Source organism: Bicyclus anynana, chromosome 11, assembly GCF_947172395.1.
Source record: "Bicyclus anynana chromosome 11, ilBicAnyn1.1, whole genome shotgun sequence".
NCBI lineage: Eukaryota > Metazoa > Arthropoda > Insecta > Lepidoptera > Nymphalidae > Bicyclus > Bicyclus anynana.
This window is the reverse complement of record NC_069093.1, coordinates 17356516-17372120: the sequence shown is the minus strand read 5'-3', so window position 1 is coordinate 17372120 and position 15605 is coordinate 17356516. Positions and strand designations below refer to the sequence as shown.

Sequence of the window (15605 nt, the reverse complement as noted above, 5' to 3'; positions counted from 1 at the left end):
ATCTATGGTATAAATGTTTTTCATTTTGTTGTATGAGATGAGAGGTCCTTTATTATTTGGTCTGAGGATGTATTGGATAGTCAGAGTATCCAAATGAAACTTTAATGTTGACAATGAAATTTTTTGACAATGACAATTTGTTGTAATTCCAAATTTGACACTGACAGAAAAATAATCGAATCAAAATTTTGTGATCTATTTTCGCAAAAATTGGAATCAAAAACAAATAAAAATGTCTTTAGCTAAAGTATTTTCCGTGTCGGCTCGAGGTAACATTTAATCTACGCTAATGTTTCAAGTTGATTTTAATGTTTGAAAATGCTAAGTTACGCAACTAAACCTAACCTCGCAGAAAAAACAAAACATTAAAAATGAAAATTAAAATTTAATAATAAAAACTAAGTAAATTCTTGTGATTAATTGATCCAGCAACGTGTCACATAGTCATTGAACATAATGGAAAAAAAAAATGGTTGCGTAGTTCCAAAGTCGTAAAACGTATTACTTGTGACGACCACTGGACTAGTATGTAATTGTCTGAATATCAGCAATTAAAACCTATCAACCTTATTGGGCAAATGTAGAAGCTTAGTATGTTAAAAATAAAACAAAGAGTTATCTCGATACAACATTTTCAGTAAGACCATATGGATCGACCGGTATGCTGGTCCGGTACGCCAGCGCTGGCCAGGAAGGGAAAGTGTCTAAGGTGTACCCGCCGACGTCGCCCGGCTACAAATATGTAAATGCAGAAGACCCAGACATGAGTATGAGAGAAATGACAAACAGGGCGGCCACAACCCTGTTTTGGACTGAGCTGGCGAGGGGATTTGCCGTCACTCTTGCCCATATTTTTAAGGTATTAAAGATTACTTAGTATATACGTTAACCTCTTGCAGAATTTAGCTACTTGAAAGTGAAAAAAATTACTCAAGTAAAACTTCTTTAGCTCTCCTTCTGAATGTCTGTTCGCCGCCCGATTACACTTTTCGTAATGCATGTTAGGAGGAGGGTGAAAATCCATCCATTCAAATGTAGGTGCTGATTAAAATAATAATTAACCTCGGTGCTTCTTCTTCTGCTTCATAAGAACCTATGTGCCATTACAAACTATAATCTATCTTAAATCATTATTTAAAATGTTAATATATCAGATAAATATAGTATGGTGTTCTGCACATTAAACAAAATCTGGATGAATATTTGGCATACAGGTTTTTATTTAAAATATTAATTATTATATTTGGCTGTCAATTGGAATAGCAAAAAAATAAGATTCACCCAAGAGAGTATGTGTAGAGAACAAGTGTAATATATGTATGCTATTAGACAAATTAACTTCTTTACAGCAGGCTCAATATCAAATTATTACTAGTAAGCCTTATTCAATTCTAGGTTCTGCACCTGATTGGAATTTATTAATGGATAAAATATATGAAAAACATAAAATCCCAGCATCTCCACTATTTTAAATAAAGTTTATTGCAATTTTGAAAAAACTATTTATTATGAAGTGGTTGCAGTAATGCAGTAAGTAAATGTACGAGTACACTTACATTATCAAGCTTTTTTAAATTCCCATCTGTCTACTTGCCTGTTTTTCTGAGCTGATTTCTCTAATGGCTGAACAAATTTTACCTGGAAGTTCAGTGGTAGATAGAGGTCATCGAGCAAAACATATCGGCCACTTTTTTAAAATTGGGGATATCTGATAGTCAATGAATATTCTGTTCATTTTCAGGAGCCAGCAACAATCAACTATCCGTTTGAGAAGGGGCCTCTCTCGCCGCGCTTCCGCGGGGAGCACGCGCTGCGCCGCTACCCGTCGGGGGAGGAGCGCTGCATCGCCTGCAAGCTGTGTGAGGCTATCTGCCCGGCTCAGGTACTTCTGACTACTGTTGTTTCCTGCAGAGAAACATATATCTCAGCATTACCTACCTGCATTAGTAGGCTTATTTTTCATTTTTATATGTATAGATTTATATTGTTTTCAAATTCTTTTTATTATATGCACATACTGTTTTAAGAATTTTATTTTCTGGTAAAAAACTGTTAACTATCTAAGTCATCTAGAAGTGGGTAAATATTTTAATCTATCTATAGGTATAATTGATCATCATTTTAAATATAATGATTTTTTAATAACTCGTCAACTATTTGAGCTCTAGTTATGAAATTTTGGTATGAGCTTACAGGATTTAATATGTAAACCAAATCTCATGTTATCACTTTATTTTGAATTTGATTGTGAGTTATTAAGTATACAACAGTGGCCTCAAATGGTTTGTGTAAAGATACTCGTGGCTTTGTTGTCAGTTGTTCTCTCTAATTAGGCTGACGCTATTTCGCGCGTCTCAATTCTGCATTTCGATAAATGTTATAATCCGATAGTATACCAAGTATTGTTTGCATCATTTCAGGCAATCACAATAGAAGCGGAGGAGCGCAGGGACGGCTCGCGGCGCACCACGCGGTACGACATCGACATGACCAAGTGCATCTACTGCGGCTTCTGTCAGGTAAACTATTGTCGTAACTATAGCATTTTAGAAACATTAGAAACTTAGGTTTGTAAATTGTTATGTACAATTATTGTACTTACATAACAATTTACAATGTTTCTAATGTTTCTAAAATGCTACAGTTTTAACCTAATCTAATGAGTTAGATAATTAATGAAGCATTTTATGAAATAAATTCATCATCTGCATGAGAGTTTGAGTGTGACATTGTACCCCGCAGGAGGCGTGTCCCGTGGACGCCATAGTGGAGGGGCCCAACTTCGAGTTCTCGACGGAGACGCACGAGGAGCTGCTGTACAACAAGGAGAAGCTGCTGTCCAACGGCGACAAGTGGGAGAGTGAGATCGCGTCCAACATCCGAGCCGATCACCTGTACCGCTGAGCGCGATCTTGTCACGCTCGGCGCGATAGTGTCTCGCTCGGCGCGATAGTGTCACGGTGAGCGGTCACAGTGTCACGCTCGGCGCGATATTGTCACGCTAAGCGTGATCTAGTCACGCTCGGCGCGATATTGTCACGCTCGGCGCGATATAATCACGCTCGGCGCGAGTGTTACGCTCGCAGCGATAGTGTCACGCTCGGCGCGATAGTGTCGCGTTCGCCGTGATAATGTATAGAGTAACGCGGGGCCAATTTTGCCGTGATCTTGAACAATAGCTCATTGCAAAATTGGGACTGAATTAGGATTATTAATTTATGTGATAAATAAATACTATCTTACGTCTCAACAGCGTGTATTTTATTTAGAAGAGAATTACACTTTTTTAGGGTTCCATAGTCTACAAGGAACCCTTGTTCTTGTCTCAGCACGTTTTTGTAAATTATAATGACATAAGTAATTGAAAAATATAATAGCATTCTGTTAACAAGCAATGCAATAAATTAATTATTTAATGTAGAAAACATTTTGTAAAATCTTTATTTGTTGCCTTTTGACAAAAAATTATTGTCAATTTAATTTATTTGTATAGTGAACACAGGCTTGGGTAAAAAAGTTACTATCTATATCAAAATAATAAGGATCGTATTCCTTTGTTTTCGTTGGTGTGTTGTTGTTAAGTAGTTACTTAGACTAGTTAGTTGGTGGCATTAAATAAATCATTGTATAGTCAGTCTATGAAATATTTTTATTTTTGTAAATAAAGTTCTCATTGCATTAAAGTACATTTAACAGACTTTAAAAATGACGTCATAATATTGAAAACACTAACACAATTACCATGATATACAAAATATTATTAAGTCAAAAAATTAGTACCTACCATATTTTATACTAAAAATTTAAAATTTCTAAAATGAAAAATAATTAAATTAAATTATTTATAATAGAAATATAATACTATTAAATTTATTATCATAATCTTATCTTAAGCTTTATGTATATACCCGTTTTCGTTTTGTTTGCGCATAATACATTGTGCACATAACAAATACTACTTATCATTTAAAGATTTCTGCCTCTTTCAATAACAACATTATTATTAATATTTAACTTCAGCTTATGTCATATTTAAAAAACAAAGTATTCTATTAACAACATTCTCATTTTTTTAAATATACTCAGAGGCACAATTATCCGCCCACTTTAATATGACGCGAGTATATTAAAGGGGGCGGATAATTGTGCCTCTGAGTATAGAAACTATCAGCCTACACAGTTAGATTTCTATAAAGCCGACACCGGCTAGTTGAGTGTGTACAAGCCCAGTTGATACCAAAGGAAAAAATAAAGAAGAATTATACTGAATTTCAACCTAAACTGTAACATTCATCAGGACCACACACATCTCAAGAAGAGATTAAGCTGAATGCTCAGTTGTAAAGGAGCGAAAAAAAGACAATTTCGATTGGTTTAACACTAGCAGTAATGTTTGCATCAACATAACAAGTGATAGAGATCTTCTATCTACACTAAGGGCTCCCGCAGACGGGCCACAACCACAAAACGCCGCTACGGGCGTATTTCCAGTGGTTTCATACATTTGATACTTGATTTATGGACTCGCCGCACACGATTGACGCCACACGCTACAACCGCCGCTGCAAGCTTCTTGGAGAATGGCCACTATTGGAGAATGTTACTAGGTATGCAAAAATTCATTTGAAACTTTGTTACATTAGAGCTTTTATATATACAAATACACTAGTTTTTGTTTTATTTAGAAATACCAAATAGTTATGATTTTACATGCATTCAAAGGTCGCATAGATATTGTACGTGACGTCATCGTACAACCCGCCCAGCCCGTTCAGGCAATTTCGTGTTTACGAACTAATGGCTCATAAATTAATTTACTCTTTGACTAATGGTTAACTATTAGTTCGTCAGTAACTAAGGCAGAATAACGAAATTGCCTTAACGGGCCGTGCAAGTGTAGTACGATGACGTCACGCACATTAAACGCGGGCTGTCGTCGCGCGCACACTTTAAAATTCCATATCTTGAGAGCTTAATAATGTATCGAAATAATTCTTTCACGAGATTTTTTTATTTTCAACAGAGAATACAGAAAGCCAACATTTGAAAATAGTGAACATTCTCCATTATGATATTGCATGTATGGGTTAAAAAAGTAGCAACTACCGACCACAAGTGTCGACCTGACCACAAGTGGCTGTCACACATTTCAGCTTCTTTTGTGGCCCCTTCTTGCTTCTTTTAGCGGTGTTTGTGGCTGTCGCGTGTGGCCCGTGTGCGGCGACACTAAGCTCCGCAAGGTCCGGCTCAACCTCAGGCGGAGTCGGGTTCAGTTGGTGTGGTTGCCGCCGAGTATCTTGTAGCTGTACCGCTGCAGGTCGTCGGCGACGAGCGCCAGCGCGCGGTCGGCGTCGATGGTCAGCACCTCGCAGCCGACGTCGGCCGAGCTCAGCCACTTCTCGTACGACTCGTGCACCTGCGGAACACAGCATCAGCCTCAATAGCTAACCGGTGAAAAGACCGGACTCGTCACTGAATAGTTGTGGTTTGTAAACTATTTGCTATGAATTCCTCGATTACGGGTGGTACTAACATTCATTATTTATGTTATTGTAGAGGGGTAGTATTTGTACGAAGTTGTTGCAACAGTGATTGTCTTGAGTTCAATTGTTTGTTAGGCAGCGTGGACACCGTCACGCTGCTAGTCGCGTTAGTGATGTTGTGCAATGTTGTTTTCTAGTAATTATTTATTTAGTGAGGGCATAGAGAGCAAGTCAGTCAGGGGAGATGAGTGTCAATGCATTTTAAAGGGATCCAATAAACACCCAAGGTTACAGGTCCTGGGACCTTGAGGTGTTTCCTCTACCACAAAATAACAATACAATCACAGTTGCCTCTATCTGTCATGTTGTATATTGTTATCCTAGCAGTCTTTTCTGACTAGTTGCAGGGGAAGCGGAATATTGGTCACATTAAAAAATCATGGTAAATATTGTTTTAAAAAAAATTATAGTCTATCTGTATTTGTCACATTCTTACTCAGTACTCAAGCCAAAACTTGTGAAGTAGCTATTAGATACTGCTGATATCTTTTTTAGAATTTAAACTATCGTGAGTGTTATTCATATTAATTGATTATGAAACACGGCTAAAACTCACGTGATATTACGTCGGAGTATGCCCGACTAGTTTCGAACCCATACGGGGCCCTTAGTCATGAGCTGGTTCTTGCATCGCGGCACGATCCAAACTGCGAAGCGGCTGCGCGACGCGCTGCTGCACGCATTGCGCGCGCGGAGAGGGGTTGAGTGGTGGGGAGTGAAGGTTCCGTTACACTCTCCGACGGTTCATTAATGTCATCTTCATTAGACTCGTCTTCTTGTAAGCAAACCGAACTAATGCTATCTTGTTCCAAGTTTGTTGTATGTGACAATGAAAGAAATAGCGGTTTCCACGCTGTGGGCAGCAACCATCCATGATCCCGATTAAAATTCGGGTGACGACTAATTTCTATCGCTTCACGTATCTTACGAGGTACTAGAAACTTTTCCCTTGACAATACAGAAGCCTTATCAAAACGGATATAATGAGTCGTACCCGAAGCTAGAACATGCTCGGCTATTGCTGAACCGTCCGTGTCCACATTCTTCATGCTCCGTATGTGTTCTTTTACCCTTGTGGTGATGTTACGGCGAGTCTCACCGATGTATGATCTACCACAGTCACACGGAATCTTGTACACCCCGGGCACGTTCAGCGGATCCTTATCCTTAGGCGATCGCAGTATACTCTTCACCAGTGCAGGTGGACGAAACCGCGTCACTATGTCAAATCTCCGTTGGAGATAGTGACTGATTTTGTCCGTCACGCCCCTCACATATGTTAAGTACACTGGTGACCGGTTCACACAGGACGGTTTCCGCCTAGTTGTTGTTTGTGCCCATCTGGAACTCTGACGCCAACTATAGCCATTGTTTTCCAGCGCCTGTCTCACCACTCTTAGTTCGCACTCAATATAGGGTGGGTCACAAAGACTTAGGGCTCGATTTATGAGGCTTCTTGGTACCGACGATATCTGCGACGGATGGTGGTGCGAACTCGCATGGAGATATCTGTTGGTGTGAGTCGGTTTTCGGTACACCGTTGTATGTAATTCACCACCAGACCCCCGGATCACCATCACGTCTAAAAATGGCAGACCGCCCTCTTTTTCTTCCTCTTTCGTAAAATGAACCTTCTCATGTAGACTGTTAAGACACTGGAATATTATGGCCAAATCATCCCTGTTTACAATGGCAAACACATCATCCACATAACGCAGCCAAAAACGCGGTCTATACCTCATTTTATCGACCAACTCGCGTTCCACCCACTCCATAAATATATTGGCCACTACAGGTGCAATCGGTGACCCCATGGTCATGACTAAGGGCCCCGTATGGGTTCGAAACTAGTCGGGCATACTCCGACGTAATATCACGTGAGTTTTAGCCGTGTTTCATAATCAATTAATATGAATAACACTCACGATAGTTTAAATTCTAAAATAGCCAACCGATACGGCGTGGTATGGCAAAATAAAGTGAAACAGTTCGCGCGCCTTAGATCTAAACGTGTAAAATTGGAGTGTGGACTGAGGTTTATAGTGCAGTGCCGAAATAATCATGTTGTTCCAAAATTTGCGCGTATTAAACCCGTGAAGTGTTTTATGGATTACGAAAGTTTCTTTCACACCGCCAATCAGAAGTTGTTACGACGGGTCATAAGGGACTATCACTGTAAGATAACACAAATTAATAATGCCTTGTATGAATTACATCTTCAGTTAACGGGAATTTTGGATCAAGATTTGTGGGATGCCGTGGATACTATGACATATAATAGGTCTAATAACATACGTCGTAGTTCTGAGTACGTACATAATAAGAAGCTAGAATATTTAACAGCTGATAGTAGAACAAAAGCCAATAAACAACATCATTTATGTGACTACCCGCGATGTACTACACAAAGTGACGCAGCAGTGATTAATCTATCTTCGGTAACGTTAAACGAAAACGGTCTTAATGCCTTGGGCAAAGGGTTGAATTTTGCTCTAACACCTAGAAACATACCTATGGAATCAATTGTGTGTAGTATTGAAGACGCAATATTTCGTAATAAAATTCCAACGCGTGATGCAGAATGCTTACGACAGGACATAGCTACGTTTTTACGTCGAGCAAAGTTACCGCCGTCGAATATGAGCAGGAGTGACAGAGCGGCGTTAATGGAAATTCGTAATAATGAGGATATTTTGATACTGCCTGCAGACAAAGGTAATGCCACCGTGATTGTGGATACGGATGCTTATGAAAATAAGATAAACCATTTGTTATCGGATACCACTACATATAAAAAATTAAATCATAATCCCACAACCCGGAATACAAATAAAATTATTAAACTTTTGCAGTCCATTAATGATAAAAATTTGCTTACAAAGTTACGGCCCTGCAACCCCACTTCACCTAAAATCTATGGTTTACCCAAAATTCACAAGCCAGACTGGCCTTTGAGACCTATTGTCAGTCAGATTGATTCACCCACATACATGGCATCAAAACATCTCGCGACGTTACTCAAACCGTTTACAGGCAATACCAGTAGTTTTGTTAAAGACTCGAAACACTTCGTTCGTATAATTAAAAATGAAATTATTAGTGACTCAGAGATTATGGTGAGTTTTGATGTGGAGTCCTTGTTTACGAATGTTCCTGTGGAAGAAGTCATTTCATTAATTAAGGGTTTCATAACGGATTCAAAACTACCATCGGCTTACTTGGATTTGAGTGAGTTTTGTCTTAAAAGTGGTTATTTTATGTGGCGAGGTGACTATTATAGCCAAATAGACGGTGTTGCCATGGGGTCACCGATTGCACCTGTAGTGGCCAATATATTTATGGAGTGGGTGGAACGCGAGTTGGTCGATAAAATGAGGTATAGACCGCGTTTTTGGCTGCGTTATGTGGATGATGTGTTTGCCATTGTAAACAGGGATGATTTGCCATAATATTCCAGTGTCTTAACAGTCTACATGAGAAGGTTCATTTTACGAAAGAGGAAGAAAAAGAGGGCGGTCTGCCATTTTTAGACGTGATGGTGATCCGGGGGTCTGGTGGTGAATTACATACAACGGTGTACCGAAAACCGACTCACACCAACAGATATCTCCATGCGAGTTCGCACCACCATCCGTCGCAGATATCGTCGGTACCAAGAAGCCTCATAAATCGAGCCCTAAGTCTTTGTGACCCACCCTATATTGAGTGCGAACTAAGAGTGGTGAGACAGGCGCTGGAAAACAATGGCTATAGTTGGCGTCAGAGTTCCAGATGGGCACAAACAACAACTAGGCGGAAACCGTCCTGTGTGAACCGGTCACCAGTGTACTTAACATATGTGAGGGGCGTGACGGACAAAATCAGTCACTATCTCCAACGGAGATTTGACATAGTGACGCGGTTTCGTCCACCTGCACTGGTGAAGAGTATACTGCGATCGCCTAAGGATAAGGATCCGCTGAACGTGCCCGGGGTGTACAAGATTCCGTGTGACTGTGGTAGATCATACATCGGTGAGACTCGCCGTAACATCACCACAAGGGTAAAAGAACACATACGGAGCATGAAGAATGTGGACACGGACGGTTCAGCAATAGCCGAGCATGTTCTAGCTTCGGGTACGACTCATTATATCCGTTTTGATAAGGCTTCTGTATTGTCAAGGGAAAAGTTTCTAGTACCTCGTAAGATACGTGAAGCGATAGAAATTAGTCGTCACCCGAATTTTAATCGGGATCATGGATGGTTGCTGCCCACAGCGTGGAAACCGCTATTTCTTTCATTGTCACATACAACAAACTTGGAACAAGATAGCATTAGTTCGGTTTGCTTACAAGAAGACGAGTCTAATGAAGATGACATTAATGAACCGTCGGAGAGTGTAACGGAACCTTCACTCCCCACCACTCAACCCCTCTCCGCGCGCGCAATGCGTGCAGCAGCGCGTCGCGCAGCCGCTTCGCAGTTTGGATCGTGCCGCGATGCAAGAACCAGCTCATGACTAAGGGCCCCGTATGGGTTCGAAACTAGTCGGGCATACTCCGACGTAATATCACGTGAGTTTTAGCCGTGTTTCATAATCAATTAATACTGCTGATATCATAATATATGTAGTTACTTGTTGTAAGTACTCCAGCGGCACCTCCGACTCCTCCGCCCGGCCGCGCTGCAGCATCCTCTCCCACACTGTTGTTGGTGTTGTTCTTAAATATACTGAAAATATTAAATAGAGAAATGTGTGCTAACTGGTAAGTAGTGGATATAAGAGGTTTATATTGTCTTCATCTATTAAGTACTTGTATATAACAAGTACTTAATAGATTTGGCATTGCATCAATGAGTTGTTGATATAATAATAATTATGAGTTAGCCCTTGACTATGATTTCACCTGGTGAAAAATAATGATATAATCTAAGATGGAAGGCGGCTAACTTGTTAAGAGTTGGATGAAAATTCACACTGCTTTTTGTTTCTACCTACACAACATCATACGGGAATCCTAAATCACTGGGGGGTCTTTTGCTGTCATTCAACATACAAGTTGAATACGAAAAAGTCTGTTAAAAATTATGCAATACACAGAAAAGTGTGATACCTAGTAAATAATGCGAATAGCAACAGCAATGTCTAACAGTAACATTCCCACAATTCCTCACCGATGAGGTCGAGGCTGACGTCCAAGTTCTTCTCAGTGTAGTCAAACCACTGCGCCAGCACTTCATACTCCGCCTCTTGGAGGTGCTCCTGCTGCTTGGAGTTCTCTACAAAACAGTGTCTGCTGCTGTGCACTGATCTGAAATCATTTAAGATTTGATTAAAACATGAAATGTCATGAAAAATTTCAACTTCTATAGAAGCATCAGAACAATTTTCATTTGCTGGTGGGCTTTTTAGCACAAAAATACAGCTAGAGCTATTGAATTGAATTTGAAAATTAAAACTTTTTTTTTATTATCGAAGCCACACACTGCTATAATTATTATTCAATGAAATAAGATGTGGTATTTTTAATGTGAATCACTTCTAAGTCTATTTTCTAAAGAAGATAATTACAATGTCACCATTATCATGTGATGCTTTGGGTTTGATAGTTACCTCTCAAACATTTTAACAGTGATGTTAGGGCTGGAAGGCGGGCTGGTCTGTATCTTGAGACGGCTGAGGTGCACGTAGTGTTGGAAGGCGAAGGTCCACTGGCTCATATCACTGTAGAGGAGCCCCAACAGATTGTGACCGCTGACGGAGCGCCATTCCTCTATTGGCTCCTATGATGCAAAGGCAATAGCTAAGTGTGACTAGAATATTATTATCTAAATGTCTATATATATTTTGATTCCATAGCTGGAAAAATGTAATCTCTGAACCTAATTATGTCAGCCCGGAGTCTTAATTTCACTAACATCAGAAACATTTAGTCTAATCAAATCCACATTAGAGCAGCGTGGTGAAACCCAAGCTCTGTATTTCTGATATCTGATAACGCAGCGTAATTGCCTCAAATCGGTACAGTGGGTTTTGCATGTAATATCAGCTGTCAACTTTATCGTGTCGGTAGGTAAAGAAGATTAACTCACCGAGTGTTTTTCGACATTAGGATATTTGTCGAAGTATTTAATGCACGTAGATTTACCGGAACCGATGTTTCCCTCGATGGAGACTCTGAAAGGCCTCTTAGTTATCACACGCGTTGCGTTTGTAATGGTTTTTATGTTCGACATTTTGCTGAACAATGAGTTATTATTAAATAATGATTGCTCAGTTGAGCCCACAATTATGATCTTTGAGCCACACAATTATAATCTTTGAGCCACACTGGGGTGCTGGTTTTTGAGTATTGCTTTATCAATAAAATTATAGTAAGAAAAATAGTAGGGTCCTAAAGGTCACCGTCCGTATCCGCAATCTTATTTGGCATTTGGCGCCAAAATAAAAAAGTGACAGGCGACAGCTCATCAGTCGAAATGTCGAATGTTTTTGACGTATACCTGAGTGTAGCTAACAAAAAAAAACGTATGCTTAAAGCCGAAAGCGCATTGCGGTTTTATGACTGTAAATCACGCTAGTCTACGAGGCTATGCTCATAATAAAATAGAAATGGCGCGAAATCATAATAACTCATAACTTATTATTTGTAGTGTACAATGACACGAAATACTAATACTTATTTAAATTATAAGGATAATTTAACTTACATAATCAGAAAATAACCCTAATACGAGTAGGTTCCTATATATTGAGCCTTTTCCCTCTAAAGCTTTAGAGGAAAAGCCTCATATTTTTCCATAAATATATAGATCGTATTTTTCTTATAGATTTTACAAGACAAATATTAGAATACGGTCCACGTTTTACCTTTGAAATAAGTTTAGCCGTCTTTTCGCTGTCGGTCGCTGTATTTATAATTAGGTATCTTTTTAGTCCATATTAATGACGCGTTACAAGGTTAAGCTTCCATCCTTTTAACAGAGGGGATAAAGAGCTAAGACCCATCACGTTGCTCCAATGCTGGTTGGTGGGCTAAGGATGACAAACTTAAACTGTCTGATTAATTATCACTACCTAGGTACTGTGACACGTCATCTGGGTGTTGATTGGTATTCATAACATCCCCACAGAAAACATATATCATCACTCAGATCCTCTTTCAAGCAGCGTGGTGAATTTAAGTTTTTAATTTCATCTTTACGACGTAAGGAGGAGAAGTAAGACTATGGCCTTGTAGGTACCTACAGTACTACTAGGTACCTAGGTTCCTAGGTTCCTAGGTAACTAGGTAGTTAGCTTTGTTATGGGCACTCATGTGTGTCTATTTACGTACCTAACGTTTTCACTCGGAGCCTTGAAGTCTAAAAAATAATGAGAGGCCAAGTTATAAGACTCGGAAACAAAGGCGCAAGTGCCTGCTCACGACAGAATCGCCAATGGGGACATATAAGAAATTCTGTTATCTAGTAATTAAAAAATAAAACTCATGACTCCAGTTTGTAGAAGTGTAATCAGCGAGCGGCGGCGGTCAGGGTCACGTGACTGTCCGAGACCTTCGGCGCTAGGGTTCACGGGTGGTGGCAGATGTGACGGAATTCTGACACTTCTCTGGAACCTTCCTGGCCCTGGCTTTATAGAAATGAAGTCAACGCCATGCATTGTACCCTACGGTACATAGATTCGATGATCACTGTCATTCGCAGGGCTCACGGAACTGACAGACCATTATATGAAAACTTGTCAAATAGTTGCTCCCTGTTTAGCAAATTTTTGTTAGCCGTTTTTATGAAAGTAAATGTAGTATAAATAGTAGGTACTTATGTCTCTGAATTAAGTTAATAATAATTGTATTTTTAAATAAATGAAATTCCGTATTTCACAAATCCCGCGGAAACAAGTAGCCTGCATGTTACTCAGTAATCTCGTCAATCTTTCAGTGAAAGTCCCAGTAACATCGGTTCAGCGGCTGCAGCGAAAATTGAACAAAACTTCGATTGTGTTTAGTATCGAGTAAATATAAGCAAGAAAACACAATTGTAGTTATGACAGTTCAATGTAAATTCAAAAATTCATTATTCTAATGACCTTAAAAATGCGAAATAAAATACCTTGTTTTACAGCAAGTCTTGTGGACCGAGGCATTTCTAGAGTTCTCGGATTGAAAAAAACATTTTGGTGGTAAGGAAACTACTTAATTAACATTTTAGACAACAGTTGTAACTGTAACCCTAAGTATCGTGTTACCTGCCCGCTGCGGAACCCTCAGAAGCTGTGGCGACAGTGCGACGTGCGCGCTATGGCGGCCGGCGCTCGGCGTCGCCCCGCGCCCGGCGCGTGGATGTGGATGGCTGTTGACATCAATTGTCAGAGACAATGGCGGCAGATGATTGTGTTTCTTTCATTTCGACGCTCGCTGCGATTGTTGGCGCTCTTTCGGAGCTTATTTATATTTTAAGCGGTACTTCATATACGGTTTTGTGTCTCCCGCTTTTTGTTTTATTCGCCGCGCGTATTCGTTCGCGTGGCGCTTTATTTTGCCCATATTCTCTGAAGCTATGGGGTTTCTCGGAATCCGCAGAGCTTTCCTTATATTCGTCTAAAGGTGATTGTCGCCTTGACGCATTATTTTCGTCATTGTCATCATCACGAGCATATTCTTACGTTCCACTACAGGCCCGGGCTCGTCTCCGTACCAGTGAGTGACGGTGAGCTCGGGCTCAGTGCGCAGCTCTTGTCTCTGTTGGCTCTGTCAGCAGAGTCATAACGTTTGACTGTAATTATCAAATGTCATACTAATTACCGGGATGGACGCCGATGGCATTATCTTCGGAAAGGTGTGTAACACCACCAACTTGTAAACCCAGTATTTGTAACCGTCCTGGGGTCAATTTCTGGATTAAACGTAGATTTCGGTTCGTGATCCGAATCTACAACATGAAACAGCTCTCTCGAAATTATTTCGACAGAGCTGCCATCCATCCCAAGCAACTAGTGTTTGAGGCCTGCAACTACACTCCCAACCTTAACGCTAACAAGCAGAGGCGTCCCAAAAACGTTTACGATCCAGACGATGACATGACGACCGACAATGCTTCCCGGGTAAAACAATCCACAGCGTCTTCGCCGGCGAAGACGAGGCCCCTGATATCTAACGTCACCCGGACGTGAGTTTTCTAACTCACGATCTTGGGGGCGTCCGGACTGTTACACTAAGGTCACGGTTACCCCCTCCCGAATGGCCCTCTAAGGTCCGAGTCTCATGAGAGACGTCCTTAGAGAGGCGTTCCGTCTTCTATTTTTATTTCAGCCTTCGGGTCTCATCAGGCGATGCTTCTGCGCTCGCCCAAAAACCCCCTGGTGACGCCGTAGTGGTCCCGCATAGAGCCATCGGCACTTGCTCAACACGAAAAAAAAAACCGAATCTACACAGGCTACTGGACCGACCGTGTGTATGTATATTTTTTTTGTATTTTAAGGTTATGTAAGTTCCCTAAAATAGTCATCCGTGAAAGCATCCGGCACACACTAGTGGGCACGTCTCCACCACTCACACACAAAGCACAAGTCATTAGTCCGGCGCTCACTGCGCCGGTCGCACAATGGCTGGATGGCTGTTGACATTCGGAGCAGACAATGGCAGCGGCGGTGGAATCCGATTGTTTTGTGCTCTCGCTGAGCTCTCGGAGCTGCTGTTGTTTCTAATATTTCTATTTTTATATAGTTTTTTAATTAACAAAACAAGTGAATATATATTTCTTGATAATTGTGATTTGATTAACTGCCTCATCAGATTCAGTTGACTACTGGCTCGACGGTCTGTTCGGATACGGAGCGTTAGGTTTTGGGTTATAGGCCTGGATTACTTGTTGATTCATATAAATATTTTGTGATTCACACATTAGAAGCGTTCTATGCTGACGACGTGAGCAACTATTTCTATCCAGGAGTACCTTGCATTCTACCACTAGATGAATGCCTTGATATTCCTATTGCCTCACCACAAATATAGCACGACTGTTCAGAGGCTAATCATCACACAATTAATTTTTACATTAAGGAAACATTATCAAACTTCG

At 40.4% G+C, this 15605-nt stretch overlaps 2 protein-coding genes across 2 annotated transcripts; one reads left to right on the top strand and one right to left on the bottom strand.

The window, feature by feature from the left end:
- The first annotated feature begins 115 nt into the window (after nucleotides 1-115).
- LOC112051944 (NADH-ubiquinone oxidoreductase subunit 8) lies at nucleotides 116-3688 on the top strand. Its single transcript, XM_024090794.2, has 5 exons — nucleotides 116-269; nucleotides 639-859; nucleotides 1742-1882; nucleotides 2421-2519; nucleotides 2743-3688. The coding sequence occupies exons 1-5, from the start codon at nucleotides 233-235 to the stop codon at nucleotides 2902-2904; spliced, it is 660 nt and encodes a 219-aa protein (XP_023946562.2). The 5' UTR covers nucleotides 116-232; the 3' UTR covers nucleotides 2905-3688.
- A 137-nt stretch (nucleotides 3689-3825) lies between these two features.
- LOC112051943 (deoxynucleoside kinase) lies at nucleotides 3826-11978 on the bottom strand. Its single transcript, XM_024090793.2, has 5 exons — nucleotides 11619-11978; nucleotides 11140-11309; nucleotides 10701-10837; nucleotides 10162-10256; nucleotides 3826-5416 (listed from the first exon to the last, which is right to left on the bottom strand). The coding sequence occupies exons 1-5, from the start codon at nucleotides 11760-11762 to the stop codon at nucleotides 5270-5272; spliced, it is 693 nt and encodes a 230-aa protein (XP_023946561.2). The 5' UTR covers nucleotides 11763-11978; the 3' UTR covers nucleotides 3826-5269.
- Between the last annotated feature and the right edge of the window lie 3627 nt (nucleotides 11979-15605).